This window comes from Alosa pseudoharengus, unplaced genomic scaffold (assembly GCF_046254945.1).
Source record: "Alosa pseudoharengus isolate Yale_2024_CS ecotype anadromous, Long Island Sound unplaced genomic scaffold, YU_APseudo_1.1 YU_APseudo_1.1_scf_7, whole genome shotgun sequence".
In the NCBI taxonomy this organism is placed as follows: domain Eukaryota; kingdom Metazoa; phylum Chordata; class Actinopteri; order Clupeiformes; family Clupeidae; genus Alosa; species Alosa pseudoharengus.
In genome coordinates, this window is record NW_027468859.1 from 10,281,869 (window position 1) to 10,297,149 (window position 15,281).

Sequence of the window (15,281 nt, forward strand, 5' to 3'; positions counted from 1 at the left end):
CACACATTCATACACCCACACACACACAAAACAAAGATACAGCCTGTGTGCTAACAGACATTCAACCTATCCCTGGAAACCCTAATAATATAACTTTCAGGAAGTGTGACTGAGTGTGGATACAAAGCTTAAATGCTCATGTCGCAGTGTTTACTGTATATAATGACAAGGAAGCTATAGAGAAAGCACACTGTTGCAGTGGAGGCACTAGAATCTGACCAGTGAGAGGAAGTGTTGAACTGTTAGACACAGAAAAGTGTTAGATTAAATAATAGTTGATTATCTTCCATTAGTTCTGATTAGAGTAGATTAGACAAGAAAAGCAAATTTTGGCTCTTCCAGACAACAGGAAGAAGCTTATGAAATGGCTATATGTCAACCTCTGGCACACACACACACACACAAACATACACACACACACACACACACACACACACACACACACATAGGACCCTGAAATAAAGGCATATAACACTATTTCCTTTAAATAAACACAATGCTATTGAATGTTGATATGAGAATAATGTTGTCTTCTTGGGCAGCCATGCCCTGGCTAACCACCATATATACACTCGCACACACACACACACACACACACACACACACACACACACACACACACACACACACACACACACACACACACACACTTAGTTGATGGCAGAGTGTTTTGAGTCCCACAATCCTCTGGCTTGTGCCACCAGCTTCTAATCCTCCCCCAGTGATGCACCAGCGACTCCAAAACGGATCTTGCCCAGACACAAGCCGCCATATTCAACCACATCTGAGCTCTGACGGAAAAGATCACAATGATGTACATCCTGTCCTTCAACCCACCACCCCCCCCCCCCCCCCCCCCCCCCCCCCCCACCCTCCTCCCCCACCCACTCCATGAAAGGAAAGAGTGTACGAGTTTACTACTTTTTAAAAAAGACTGCTGTTGTAGTGAGTAACAGCAGTGTGTGGGCACCATACAACCCTTTGTAAGGACAGAAGATGTGCTGTTTACTCATACGGCAGTGCTTTCGAGTCAAAGGTCAATGTCCTTTCAGTCTCAAGGCCACTGATCTGTCCTTGGCAAACATGACAGACAAGAAGAGAGAGACAGAGAGGGAGAGGAAGAGAGAGAGAGAGAGAGAGAGATGAAACGTCAAAAGGTCTGAACATGAAAGAAGAGATAGAAAGCCTGCTGAGGTGACCGGCTCCATGAGTTCTGAGAGCACTGAGATGTGGTCATGCTCACAGCTCGAAGAGATGCAAAGACTCTGATCGATCACCCATTGGAATGTCTGCCTCCACTAGATATGGACGTGAACACACCTGGATGACTGATGAAAATGACAGATGGAGATGGAGAGAGGGGAAGAGGACCTTCTTCCTGTAGTCTGGGGGTCACTCTGTGGCGTGCTGCCCATGACCTAAAGGGCACAGGCCCAGACATAGCCTGAGGTGCAGAGTAGATGTAGTGTGATGCAGACATATCGCTGCAGATGTTATTGATGCAGATGTGTTGTTGCAGATGTGGGTTATGAGGAGACGTTTGAGCAGGAGTCACCGAGCGTTTGGGAAGAACACAGAATGGACTGGACAGATGGACAGAGACGCAGGCGGCTGGCTGGAGAGATCCTGCCATTTCGTTGCCTTGGTCCGGACTTGACCTGCATGGACGAGTGCAGACGCGGGCACACAGTCGCAGGCACGCAGTCGCAGGCTACGAGGCCAGCAGACGGGCCTCGTGCAGGATCCAGCGCACATGGCCATCCTGGCTCACGCCGGCCCGGTGCAGACACTCCTCGGTGAGGGCGCACACCCCGGCCAGCGAATCACAGCCCACCGAGGCCAAGGGTGCCGCGTACATGGGCAGGCCAATGGACACCAGCCAATCAGAGACGGAGAAGGAGGCCGAGCGGCATGGGGACGTGGGCTTGCGGCAGGCGTCTGTCTGTCCGCCCGACGGGATCTGAGGAGAGAAGAGGAGAGCGAGAGAGAGGGAGTTCATTTGGGATGAATTACTTATGAGAAGACTGAATTGTCTGTTGTGAATTACTTAATAAGAGTCTATCGCTTGTAGTAACTTATGGTAAGAGTCAATCGCTTGTGGTAAATTACTTATGGTAAGAATAAGTCGTTTGTGGTGAATTAATTATGGTAAGACTGATTCGTTTGTGGTGAATTAATTATGGTAAGTAAGTCTGAGTTGTTTGTGGTGAATTACTAATAGTAAGAATGAGTTGGGGGAGAATAAATTGTAGTGAGAAAGTGAATCTTTTGTGGTGAACTGCTTGTTTTGAGAGAATCATTTTTTGATTAATTGTGTATGGTGAAGGAGAGAATCACTTGGAGGGAATGATAGAACTGCTTGTATTTACTGTATATTGTATATACTGTATTTAGGGGCAGCCGTGGCCTACTGGTTAGCGCTTCGGACTTGTAATTGGAGGGTTGCCAGTTCGAACCCCGGCCAGTAGGCACGGCTGAAGTGCCCTTGAGCAAGGCACCTAACCCCTCACTGCTCCCCGAGCGCCGCTGTTGTAGCTGGCAGCTCACTGCGCCGGGATTAGTGTGTGCTTCACCTCACTGTGTGTTTCACTAATTCACGGATTGGGATAAATGCAGAGACCAAATTTCCCTCACGGGATCAAAAGAGTATATATACTTATACTTATACTTATACTTATACTTATACTTATACTTATATGTTTTGTTAATCTATTGAATTGCTAGCCATTGTGTCATTTGTGATTCATAATTGAGTTGTTTGAGGCTCATCATAAGTAAGTTGTTTGAGGCTCATCATAAGTAAGTTGTTTGCGGCTCGTAAGTGTGTTGTTTGTGGCTGCTTGTGAGTGAGCGGTTTGTGGCTACTTCTGAGTTGTTTGCGGCTTGTCGTAAGTGTTGTTCTGAGTTGTTTGTGGCTCATGAGTGAGCTGTTTGTGATTCGTGAACGAGTTGTTTGCGGCTGCTCGTGAGTGAGTTGTCAGCAGGTCGTGGGTGAGTCGTGTGAGGCAGTCGAGGGTTGGACTCACGGCCATGCGGTGCTCCTTGCGCAGCTGTTTGACGCGGATGATGTCCAGCGTGGAGAAGATGATCTGCAGGGGGCGCTGTAGCTCCTCACTGTACCTCTGCACCAGCAAAACCGGCACACCACACCTCCCATGCTGACACACACACACACACACACATGGACTCACACAAGTTAGCACTGATAGTATTTTATCATTTAGGAGATTAATTTGGGCTTTGGCTATGACTGTGCATTATATTTATTATGATATTATAGTATTACAATAATATTATGTTTAGGAGGTTAAGCACTGTGTTCAGTTGTCAGCATTGTTAGCATAACTGGTAGTAGAATAATGGTTTTGAGTTATTGTGTCACTTTCATTTTTTTGTTTAGATCTATCTAGATGAATTTTGTACACATGATGCATTTGGAAAAGACAAACAGAAAAAAGAAGTGAAGTGAAACATTCATATCTGTCTATTTTCACACACCACACTTAACACATGATAGAAGAAAACATTGTATACCTCAGCCATGGAACATAATCTTTCAAAACTAAGCTACTACCTTTAAAAGAACACGCCAACTTAGCTTATTTGTCGTCTACCCCCCAGTTAAATTAAGGACACATAAACCCTTTTCTTCTCTGTGTGTCCAACAACCCAGTCTGACACTGTTAGCCTAGCTTAGCATAATTCACTGGAACTGGGTTATACCAGGTAGCCTATAGCTCCTTTTTAGCTATAGGCTAGCTATAGGCTAACTGGTGTAAAAAGTTGGCGTCTGCCTGTAATGGTGCTTGCACTATGCTAAGTAAAATGAACTACACTGAACAAAAAATGAATGTATCATGAATGTATGTAACTTTTGTGTGGTACTTTTGTACCACAAACATAATTCTTTAACATTGAAAAAAAAAAAAAACAGACATAAACCAACACACTCCAGGCTAGTTTTCCTAGTTTAGGACAAAAAAGAGAATATTCAATGGAGGTCTTCACTGACAATTATGAGCAGGCTTCATCCATGTACAGGAAAACTATCAATGTTTTAATATAATTGTATTTAAATTGATTGAATTTGCTCCACCATTCCCTCTGAGGCACTGCGTCTCACCTTATCGGAGTAGGGCTCCTCAGTGAGGTCGATGCCCTCTGCCACCAGCCTTTCCTTCAGAAGAGTCTCTAGATCAGCCATCTTGGACACCCTCCTGAGCGCAACCGCCGCCATCGCTGGCCTGGAGCCATGGATCTGTGGGCAGGCAGACTCGGGCAGGTCCGACAGCCAGGGAGGGGGCACCGACGGCGAGGTGCCCGGCTCAGGCTCGGTCTCCCCCGGAGAGAGGCTCGGGGAGATGGGGGAGAACGTGGTGGGGGTGGAAGTGTTCCCCTCGGGGGGGCTGGGGCAGGTTTTGATGGGCAGGGCAGGCAGGAGGTGGGCTGGAGGAGGCGGTGGGCGCAGGCCGTTGGGCAGGCGCTCCTTGGACTTCTTGACGGGTACGGGAGGGGGCACGGGGGCCTTCTTGGGCAGAGTCCGCAGCGGGGGGGAGGTGGGAGGGGACGTGAGCGGGGAGCCGACGGGCGACGCCACAGAGGCATCATGGGACGCCGGATTAATTCAATTAAACACAGGTAAAGATGATGTAGCTGATTAAGTATATAAAACTATTACTAAAATGGGGTGTAACACAAGGGGCCATGTTGTACTGGAACACACCTATACGCTTGTTCATGTTATCCAAGTCTGTTACTGCGCTGTGACATGTGACATTTTCATCAATTTAATTCAGTTCAATTTAAAGAGCTTTATTTCTCTGTTCGGAACTTCATGTCAAAAGCATCAGTGTGTGTCCAGTTCACCTCCACACACACACACGCCACATGGAGCCAATTAGCACAAGCACAAAAAAAGAATGATCAGTAAGGAATACAGTGATGGCCAAAAGTGTTGGCACCCATGCTAAAGTTGACTGAAAAGAGGAATATAAAATCATCTTTTGGAAATTGATCTTAATGCCTTAAGTGAAAAATGAGGAAATATCTAACCTTTAAGGACACCAATTTTCTTAGTGAATGAATAATGTATCATAAATAAATAAATGTTCTTCCTTAAAATACAGGGGTCATAAGTATTGCCACCCCTATGTTAAATTCCCATAGAGACAGGCAGATTTTTATTTTTAAAGGCCAGTTATTTCATGGATCCAGAATACTGTGCATCCTGATAAAGTTACCTTGGCCTTTGGAATTAAAATACCCCCACATACATCACATACCCTTCACCATACCTAGAGATTGGCATGGTGTTATTTCAGTTAGCCTATTAGCTGGTTTGATGCTCATTGAGCTCAATGCAAATCAAACCAGCTAATAGGCTAACTGAAATCTATCTATCTATCTATCTATCTGAGTGGATCAAAGGCTTCTGCAAACAACACTAACTGTTATTCCTTCCACACACACTCCCTCTTTCTTAAGATCTCAAGATATGAACAGTAAGCAGCATAGCCAAGAAAAGGGTTTTTTATTATAGTCAGAGTGACAATTATTTTTTAAAACATTTTTGTTGTTTGTTTCAATACACAAGCAAAAAAAAAAAGAAAGTTCAGGGACATCAGCAAGTTGAAAGCAGGTAAATTATATTTACACAGGTATTTTACATAGATACTGTAGTTTCACACCTGCCATATGCAAAAATGGTATTGCTGTTTTTTTTATGTATAGTACAACTACTAATTACAATTGATATGAAAAGCAAATAAGTTATTTAAATATCAATCACATACACAGAGTGTGCAACATATGTTAATCATGTCATATATGTAATTATGCTTTAGAGATGGGGAATGATACAACATATTGTAGTTAAGTAATTAATGGGGAGAATGTTAATTAATGACAATTACAAATTTGTACATCCTGGGCTTGGCATTTGGAACCGAGATGTTCTTTTCTGTGTTAAGGAACAGTTTGATTTTGTAGACCTCCTTTTCTTAATCTGACACAGAATGAATGGTTTGTCAAAGGGCTACAAATTCTCATGCCAATTGAGCTTTTATTCATTTATATATAAAACAATAAAACAATTTATTCATTGCTAAAGTGCATTTTACAGTAACAGTATTTTTCTTTACAAATAAAAAATGTCTTTTTTTCCGCTTTTATTTTTTAGAACTATCTGATATTTGATTGATCATTGAAAGAGGACTGGATTACTGGATTGAAAACCCCACACTTCATTCTTGTGAGCACACACACACACACACACTCTCTATCTCTCTCACACATACAGACAACTGAGAATGTTTTTGTTTGGTAAAACTGTGTGTGCATTAGACTATGGACACAGATGTCTGCTTGTGTGTTCTGGTCCATGTCCCTGTGTAAACGCACTGATATCTCAGTCTGTATTAGATAATGGTCACTTCAGCTGTCAATCACACACCACACAAGATTGTGCACTCGGGTAAGACTTCTGTGCTTTACTTCGGCTTAAAGACTTGAAACCCTGAATGGACTTCTGGCACTGATTTCTTATGGCCCAAACCGGGCTCGACACCCCCCACCCCAGAACTGACTGACCTCTTGTGTGTCCATGGCAACAAGAGCACTCTTAAAGGCCTTCGCACATTGGCACCGACATGAGTGCAGCACACTCCATTTTCAATGTTCGATTACATTAGATTCAGTTTTGTTGGCACCGCTCAATAAAAATCTAATGTTTTTCGAATACTTGTCAGCTAAACATTTTGGCGCAAGGCAAGTGACAGAAAGTAGCGGTGCACTCATGTCGACGCCTATATGCGGAGCGCTTTAGACCTAACTACATTCTGACAGTAACTTTGAGCTTACTCATGCGCCCTTTTCCCCCGAAGCTGAAACTGTGGGCTAGATCTAGTTTAGATCAAAGAAAACGAAGAACACCTGGGCAAGCTTTGTGCTCAACGTAATTATGATCTATATCTATAAGCTCTGTTTGTGCTAATCATACTGATAAACAGAATCCCTGGTGGATGTGTCATAGGAAGTCCTCATCTAAAGCTTTTTTTGTGTGTCTAGAATGGGGTAGATTTTTAGGATGTTGCCTCACTACATTTCATTTGAGTTATAGCAAAACATTCCTCAACCTTACAAAGTCTCACTACCAGATGCTGAAAATAGAGTCTACGCAGAATACAATGTACACACACACATTCATACACCCACACACACACAAAACAAAGATACAGCCTGTGTGCTAACAGACATTCAACCTATCCCTGGAAACCCTAATAATATAACTTTCAGGAAGTGTGACTGAGTGTGGATACAAAGCTTAAATGCTCATGTCGCAGTGTTTACTGTATATAATGACAAGGAAGCTATAGAGAAAGCACACTGTTGCAGTGGAGGCACTAGAATCTGACCAGTGAGAGGAAGTGTTGAACTGTTAGACACAGAAAAGTGTTAGATTAAATAATAGTTGATTATCTTCCATTAGTTCTGATTAGAGTAGATTAGACAAGAAAAGCAAATTTTGGCTCTTCCAGACAACAGGAAGAAGCTTATGAAATGGCTATATGTCAACCTCTGGCACACACACACACACACAAACATACACACACACACACACACACACACACACACACACACATAGGACCCTGAAATAAAGGCATATAACACTATTTCCTTTAAATAAACACAATGCTATTGAATGTTGATATGAGAATAATGTTGTCTTCTTGGGCAGCCATGCCCTGGCTAACCACCATATATACACTCGCACACACACACACACACACACACACACACACACACACACACACACACACACACACACACACACACACACACACACACACTTAGTTGATGGCAGAGTGTTTTGAGTCCCACAATCCTCTGGCTTGTGCCACCAGCTTCTAATCCTCCCCCAGTGATGCACCAGCGACTCCAAAACGGATCTTGCCCAGACACAAGCCGCCATATTCAACCACATCTGAGCTCTGACGGAAAAGATCACAATGATGTACATCCTGTCCTTCAACCCACCACCCCCCCCCCCCCCCCCCCCCCCCCCCCCCCACCCTCCTCCCCCACCCACTCCATGAAAGGAAAGAGTGTACGAGTTTACTACTTTTTAAAAAAGACTGCTGTTGTAGTGAGTAACAGCAGTGTGTGGGCACCATACAACCCTTTGTAAGGACAGAAGATGTGCTGTTTACTCATACGGCAGTGCTTTCGAGTCAAAGGTCAATGTCCTTTCAGTCTCAAGGCCACTGATCTGTCCTTGGCAAACATGACAGACAAGAAGAGAGAGACAGAGAGGGAGAGGAAGAGAGAGAGAGAGAGAGAGAGATGAAACGTCAAAAGGTCTGAACATGAAAGAAGAGATAGAAAGCCTGCTGAGGTGACCGGCTCCATGAGTTCTGAGAGCACTGAGATGTGGTCATGCTCACAGCTCGAAGAGATGCAAAGACTCTGATCGATCACCCATTGGAATGTCTGCCTCCACTAGATATGGACGTGAACACACCTGGATGACTGATGAAAATGACAGATGGAGATGGAGAGAGGGGAAGAGGACCTTCTTCCTGTAGTCTGGGGGTCACTCTGTGGCGTGCTGCCCATGACCTAAAGGGCACAGGCCCAGACATAGCCTGAGGTGCAGAGTAGATGTAGTGTGATGCAGACATATCGCTGCAGATGTTATTGATGCAGATGTGTTGTTGCAGATGTGGGTTATGAGGAGACGTTTGAGCAGGAGTCACCGAGCGTTTGGGAAGAACACAGAATGGACTGGACAGATGGACAGAGACGCAGGCGGCTGGCTGGAGAGATCCTGCCATTTCGTTGCCTTGGTCCGGACTTGACCTGCATGGACGAGTGCAGACGCGGGCACACAGTCGCAGGCACGCAGTCGCAGGCTACGAGGCCAGCAGACGGGCCTCGTGCAGGATCCAGCGCACATGGCCATCCTGGCTCACGCCGGCCCGGTGCAGACACTCCTCGGTGAGGGCGCGCACCCCGGCCAGCGAATCACAGCCCACCGAGGCCAAGGGTGCCGCGTACATGGGCAGGCCAATGGACACCAGCCAATCAGAGACGGAGAGGGAGGCCGAGCGGCATGGGGACGTGGGCTTGCGGCAGGCGTCTGTCTGTCCGCCCGACGGGATCTGAGGAGAGAAGAGGAGAGCGAGAGAGAGGGAGTTCATTTGGGATGAATTACTTATGAGAAGACTGAATTGTCTGTTGTGAATTACTTAATAAGAGTCTATCGCTTGTAGTAACTTATGGTAAGAGTCAATCGCTTGTGGTAAATTACTTATGGTAAGAATAAGTCGTTTGTGGTGAATTAATTATGGTAAGACTGATTCGTTTGTGGTGAATTAATTATGGTAAGTAAGTCTGAGTTGTTTGTGGTGAATTACTAATAGTAAGAATGAGTTGGGGGAGAATAAATTGTAGTGAGAAAGTGAATCTTTTGTGGTGAACTGCTTGTTTTGAGAGAATCATTTTTTGATTAATTGTGTATGGTGAAGGAGAGAATCACTTGGGGGGAATGATAGAACTGCTTGTATTTACTGTATATTGTATATACTGTATTTAGGGGCAGCCGTGGCCTACTGGTTAGCGCTTCGGACTTGTAATTGGAGGGTTGCCGGTTCGAAACCCGGCCAGTAGGCACGGCTGAAGTGCCCTTGAGCAAGGCACCTAACCCCTCACTGCTCCCCGAGCGCCGCTGTTGTAGCTGGCAGCTCACTGCGCCGGGATTAGTGTGTGCTTCACCTCACTGTGTGTTTCACTAATTCACGGATTGGGATAAATGCAGAGACCAAATTTCCCTCACGGGATCAAAAGAGTATATATACTTATACTTATACTTATACTTATATGTTTTGCTAATCTATTGAATTGCTAGCCATTGTGTCATTTGTGACTCATAATTGAGTTGTTTGAGGCTCATCATAAGTAAGTTGTTTGAGGCTCATCATAAGTAAGTTGTTTGCGGCTCGTAAGTGTGTTGTTTGTGGCTGCTTGTGAGTGAGCGGTTTGTGGCTACTTCTGAGTTGTTTGCGGCTTGTCATAAGTGTTGTTCTGAGTTGTTTGTGGCTCATGAGTGAGCTGTTTGTGATTCGTGAACGAGTTGTTTGCGGCTGCTCGTGAGTGAGTTGTCAGCAGGTCGTGGGTGAGTCGTGTGAGGCAGTCGAGGGTTGGACTCACGGCCATGCGGTGCTCCTTGCGCAGCTGTTTGACGCGGATGATGTCCAGCGTGGAGAAGATGATCTGCAGGGGGCGCTGTAGCTCCTCACTGTACCTCTGCACCAGCAAAACCGGCACACCACACCTCCCATGCTGACACACACACACACACACATGGACTCACACAAGTTAGCACTGATAGTATTTTATCATTTAGGAGATTAATTTGGGCTTTGGCTATGACTGTGCATTATATTTATTATGATATTATAGTATTACAATAATATTATGTTTAGGAGGTTAAGCACTGTGTTCAGTTGTCAGCATTGTTAGCATAACTGGTAGTAGAATAATGGTTTTGAGTTATTGTGTCACTTTCATTTTTTTGTTTAGATCTATCTAGATGAATTTTGTACAAATGATGCATTTGGAAAAGACAAACAGAAAAAAGAAGTGAAGTGAAACATTCATATCTGTCTATTTTCACACACCACACTTAACACATGATAGAAGAAAACATTGTATACCTCAGCCATGGAACATAATCTTTCAAAACTAAGCTACTACCTTTAAAAGAACACGCCAACTTAGCTTATTTGTCGTCTACCCCCCAGTTAAATTAAGGACACATAAACCCTTTTCTTCTCTGTGTGTCCAACAACCCAGTCTGACACTGTTAGCCTAGCTTAGCATAATTCACTGGAACTGGGTTATACCAGGTAGCCTATAGCTCCTTTTTAGCTATAGGCTAGCTATAGGCTAACTGGTGTAAAAAGTTGGCGTCTGCCTGTAATGGTGCTTGCACTATGCTAAGTAAAATGAACTACACTGAACAAAAAATGAATGTATCATGAATGTATGTAACTTTTGTGTGGTACTTTTGTACCACAAACATAATTCTTTAACATTGAAAAAAAAAAAAACAGACATAAACCAACACACTCTGGCTAGTTTTCCTAGTTTAGGACAAAAAAGAGAATATTCAATGGAGGTCTTCACTGACAATTATGAGCAGGCTTCATCCATGTACAGGAAAACTATCAATGTTTTATATTAATTGTATTTAAATTGATTGAATTTGCTCCACCATTCCCTCTGAGGCACTGCGTCTCACCTTATCGGAGTAGGGCTCCTCAGTGAGGTCGATGCCCTCTGCCACCAGCCTTTCCTCCAGAAGAGTCTCTAGATCAGCCATCTTGGACACCCTCCTGAGCGCAACCGCCGCCATCGCTGGCCTGGAGCCATGGATCTGTGGGCAGGCAGACTCGGGCAGGTCCGACAGCCAGGGAGGGGGCACCGACGGCGAGGTGCCCGGCTCAGGCTCGGTCTCCCCCGGAGAGAGGCTCGGGGAGATGGGGGAGAACGTGGTGGGGGTGGAAGTGTTCCCCTCGGGGGGGCTGGGGCAGGTTTTGACGGGCAGGGCAGGCAGGAGGTGGGCTGGAGGAGGCGGTGGGCGCAGGCCGTTGGGCAGGCGCTCCTTGGACTTCTTGACGGGTACGGGAGGGGGCACGGGGGCCTTCTTGGGCAGAGTCCGCAGCGGGGGGGAGGTGGGAGGGGACGTGAGCTGGGAGCCGACGGGCGACGCCACAGAGGCATCATGGGACGCCGGAGGACTCTTTCGGAATGGAGACAATGGTGTATTGTGAGACGCTTGAGGAGAGCTGGGAGACGTAGCAGCGACAGCGCCAGGCCTGGGTGGAAGAGCAGGCACAGCAGTGGGCATCACCCCACCTTCCTCCTCCCTCTTCTTCCTCTCCACCTCCATCCGGTCTTTCCACTCTTTGGCCCCGGGCCCCTGAGCAGGCAGCGGAGGCCCCCTCTGGGTCTTCTGCTGCTGGTCGAAGGCTTGTTCCCACAGCAGGTCTCCCACAGACTGCGACCTCTTCCGGGACCCGGCGGCTCCGGCGGGGGCCTCCAGGGGCACGTCCAGCATCTCGCAGCTGCGGCTGGTGGGCATTAGGACCCTGCAGCGCCGGGCCCCCCGCACGCCCCGCCCCAGCCCTCGCAGGGCTTTGATTGGTGGGTGTAACAGGAAGTGCTTGGCGGCGGCCGCAACGGGGTGCTTGCGGGCGCGCTCCTGCTGAAGGGCCTCGGTGGAGCGGGTCAGTGGCAGCGTGGGGTAGTCGGCGGCACCCAGCTCCGCACCCGAGTTCCGCAAACGCGAAGCCTTCCGGATCTTTCCTGTAGAGACGGAGAGAGAATGCGAATGATTCTCAAGAAATCTTTCCTGACAATGAATCAAAGTACACCATCTCACAGAGGCCATCGTCTTTGTCGATCATGATTTTGCAGTGAAGATCATGACACATGATAACTTGGGCGAATCAGTCAGTGACTAACGTTACAATTGAGGGTATAGCTGCCATATCATCTATACTCATGGCATGGAGAAAATACCAATTCATCTTCAACTATGTTCTTTTTGATGTGGTGGAGGTTTGGAGCGTGACTATAGTTACAAAAAGTCACACTCCAAACTTCCACAGCATGAAATGACACTTTCTCCATGCCCAGCATACTTAAACATAAATCTTAAAACTCAATAATTAATACCATGGCAGCTGTGCAATAATATGTGTCAAAAAATATTGAGCGATGAGTGGAAACCAATGACAGTGTGGGTGGTCTAGAGTGATCTTGATTAGAATGTGGTTGAGAGAAGCAGAGAGGTTACAACTGGAATATTTACGTGTGAAAGAGTGTGTGTGTGTGTGTGTTTGACCTTTGGGTGTCAGTAACTTACCATGTCACTATCCGGAAGCTAGCCTGAACACAGTTTTGATTGGTTACTGTCAGAGGAAGGAACACAGTCCAAACGCTCGAAAAGTACCAGTGTTCAAACAGCTGTTCATATTAGATGCCTACCATTTACAAATATAAATACCCAAGTTCAAACAACTATTCTACTGATATTAGACCTGTATCATCTACTATTAAATCTAGCATCTAATGAGCTTAATCTCCCTCTCTCTCTCTCAGAAGTCAATCACTGTGAACAACTCAAAAACATGTGAAGAATGTTCTGGACAATCATATGTTTTCACATTTAAAAAACAATACTCCAAAACAGTTGGTAAGGCAGTCATAGATTAGCCTGGCGTCCGCCCAATTTCATTTCGCTCCAGTTCTTTGCCGAAGAGGAGCATAGCAAAACATAGTCAAGAGTATGGTTCACAAAGCTAGATACCATTAAATCTATTTTTGCACAGTTCAACAACAAAGACTGCAGTTAAGATTCCTCTCATGATTTCACACTGGTGTGTTTTCGAGCTGTGCCTTGATCGTGTGTATGGCCTCCCGCTGTGCTGGATAGCTTTATAAAGGCAGGACCATTTACAGGTTGTTGGTATTCTAACAGTGGTGTTCTTCCACTGTTAGGAGCTCACCATCATTATTCGGTTTACACTCAACTTTACTCAAGTTCAATCTTGTTTTCTTGCTATTGTCAAAGAATAACTCATATTTTCACATCTGTGGTCATGCTTTCGAATAACATAATTAGATTCAAATCCGGCTATAGAGATCTTGGCATGGGTATATGAGTAAACATGTTTCATGTTTTTAGTTTTCACAGCATAATCAAAGCCCTTATGTCTCTAAATCATGTGCATGTTACAAGGTTACAATTTCAATTACAATTTTGCCTGTCATCTTGGATTCTACGACTTGAGACTGTTAATGTTGGCGTCAACAGCAGGTGCGTTCAGCTCTGATTATATATTTGTTTTTGTTTGTGTGTGTGTGTGTGTGTGTGTGTGTGTGTGTGCGCATGTCAGATGTGTGTAAGTGGCTCAGAATGACATGAATGAGTGTTACGACCAGTGGATCAATACGTGAGATGAAAGAAGGTTAAGTGAGGAGACATTGGTCAATAAAAGGCTAGTTTATTATGACACAAAGCATGTGGTTATGTTCCTCAAGAAACAGAGCGTGTGATAGGCTGAGGGTCATTAAGAAGCAGGATGTACACAATGCTATGCAGAGATGTAAAAGTCCGGCTTCATAAAGTAAAAGTCCTGCCATCTATTGGTTCTAGCTGTGCGCTTAACACCGGTGATTTCACTAATTAGCTGATCTACCTGGTTTAAGAATTGTGCTAATTAGAATCAGCTGATTAAGTGAATGGTTGGAACAAAAATGTGGCAGGACTTTAACTTTCTGAGGCTTGACTTTTACACCTCTGATGCTATGTTAGAAGGTAGTGTATTCAGCTCTGGGTGGAGAGAGTAGAAAGAGTGATGAATGAAAAAAGATGAATGAAAAGCAAAGAGGCGAGTATGCAGTCAAGAACAGGATGGCTTTATTCTCCACAAAGGCAGATTGCACGTCTTTAAGCTGTTAAATACACACACACACACACGCACACAAACACACAGTCCGACTGATAAAATGCCAAGCAGAGGTTACTTGCAGGTTATGCCAACACACAGTAACTGCAAAGAAAATACATACACGCTCGCATACACACAGACACACACAGACACATACACACACAAAATCAGCCAGAACATGTTTCTAAAATCAAAAATATACAACTCTTGATCACAAATCTGAAATCTTAACCAGACTGATACAGCTTCTTTGAGCACCTCTACACAGGATACACTTGAAACATAGTACTTCCATTTTTTACAAATATACTATTCCACTTGAGTTTTAGGCACATAATAGTCTGTGCAAGAAACACACTCTCAAACACATATACACATTCACACACACACACACACACACCAGAGACAGAGTTAGCAGTCCATATTCGGAGAGAGGGAGAGTAGACATGGTTGGGGTGAGAATGGGAAGAAAGGAAAGATGTTTTTCTTGTCCCTGTTTTTCATTTCGGTGGACTGTTGTAGGGTGTACAGCTTGGCCGCTCTCGGTGGCAATGTATTAGTGTTACAGACAGTGGTGGAGATACAGTATTATGGGATGTTTCTAGGAAGCGAGGATGGCACAGAAGGGTAAGGGGTCAGGAAGTTGAGGATGTTAAGTAAAGACACCAAATATGGCAGAGACAGCATGTGATTGCTCCGGTGTTGTGACAGCGCTGTTTTCTGATTGGCTGTGATCAGAGAGGGGGCAGGAGAGACGGAGGCGGA

The 15,281-nt window shown here is 45.2% G+C and overlaps 2 protein-coding genes across 7 annotated transcripts in view; both read right to left on the minus strand.

Moving 5' to 3' along the window:
- Positions 1 to 880: 880 nt before the first annotated feature.
- Positions 881 to 4,621, minus strand: LOC143110318 (SAM and SH3 domain-containing protein 1-like; the record flags this gene model as incomplete). The annotated part of the gene is made up of 3 exons (XM_076273199.1): positions 881 to 1,960; positions 3,027 to 3,158; positions 4,124 to 4,621. Coding segments are annotated over 3 exons (879 nt in total), but the record flags the coding sequence as incomplete, so codon positions are not given.
- Positions 4,622 to 8,078: 3,457 nt separating this feature from the next.
- The window catches only part of LOC143110149 (SAM and SH3 domain-containing protein 1-like), a 179,170-nt gene continuing 171,967 nt past the window's right edge, over positions 8,079 to 15,281 (minus strand). For all 6 annotated transcript variants that reach the window (XM_076273003.1, XM_076273004.1, XM_076273002.1 and 3 more), the window contains 3 exons: positions 11,300 to 12,366; positions 10,207 to 10,338; positions 8,079 to 9,158 (listed from right to left, as the gene is read on the minus strand). In XM_076273003.1, the coding sequence (XP_076129118.1) occupies positions 8,910 to 9,158; positions 10,207 to 10,338; positions 11,300 to 12,366 (1,448 nt within the window). In that variant the 3' untranslated portion in view covers positions 8,079 to 8,909. The remainder of the gene's footprint in view (positions 9,159 to 10,206; positions 10,339 to 11,299; positions 12,367 to 15,281) is intronic.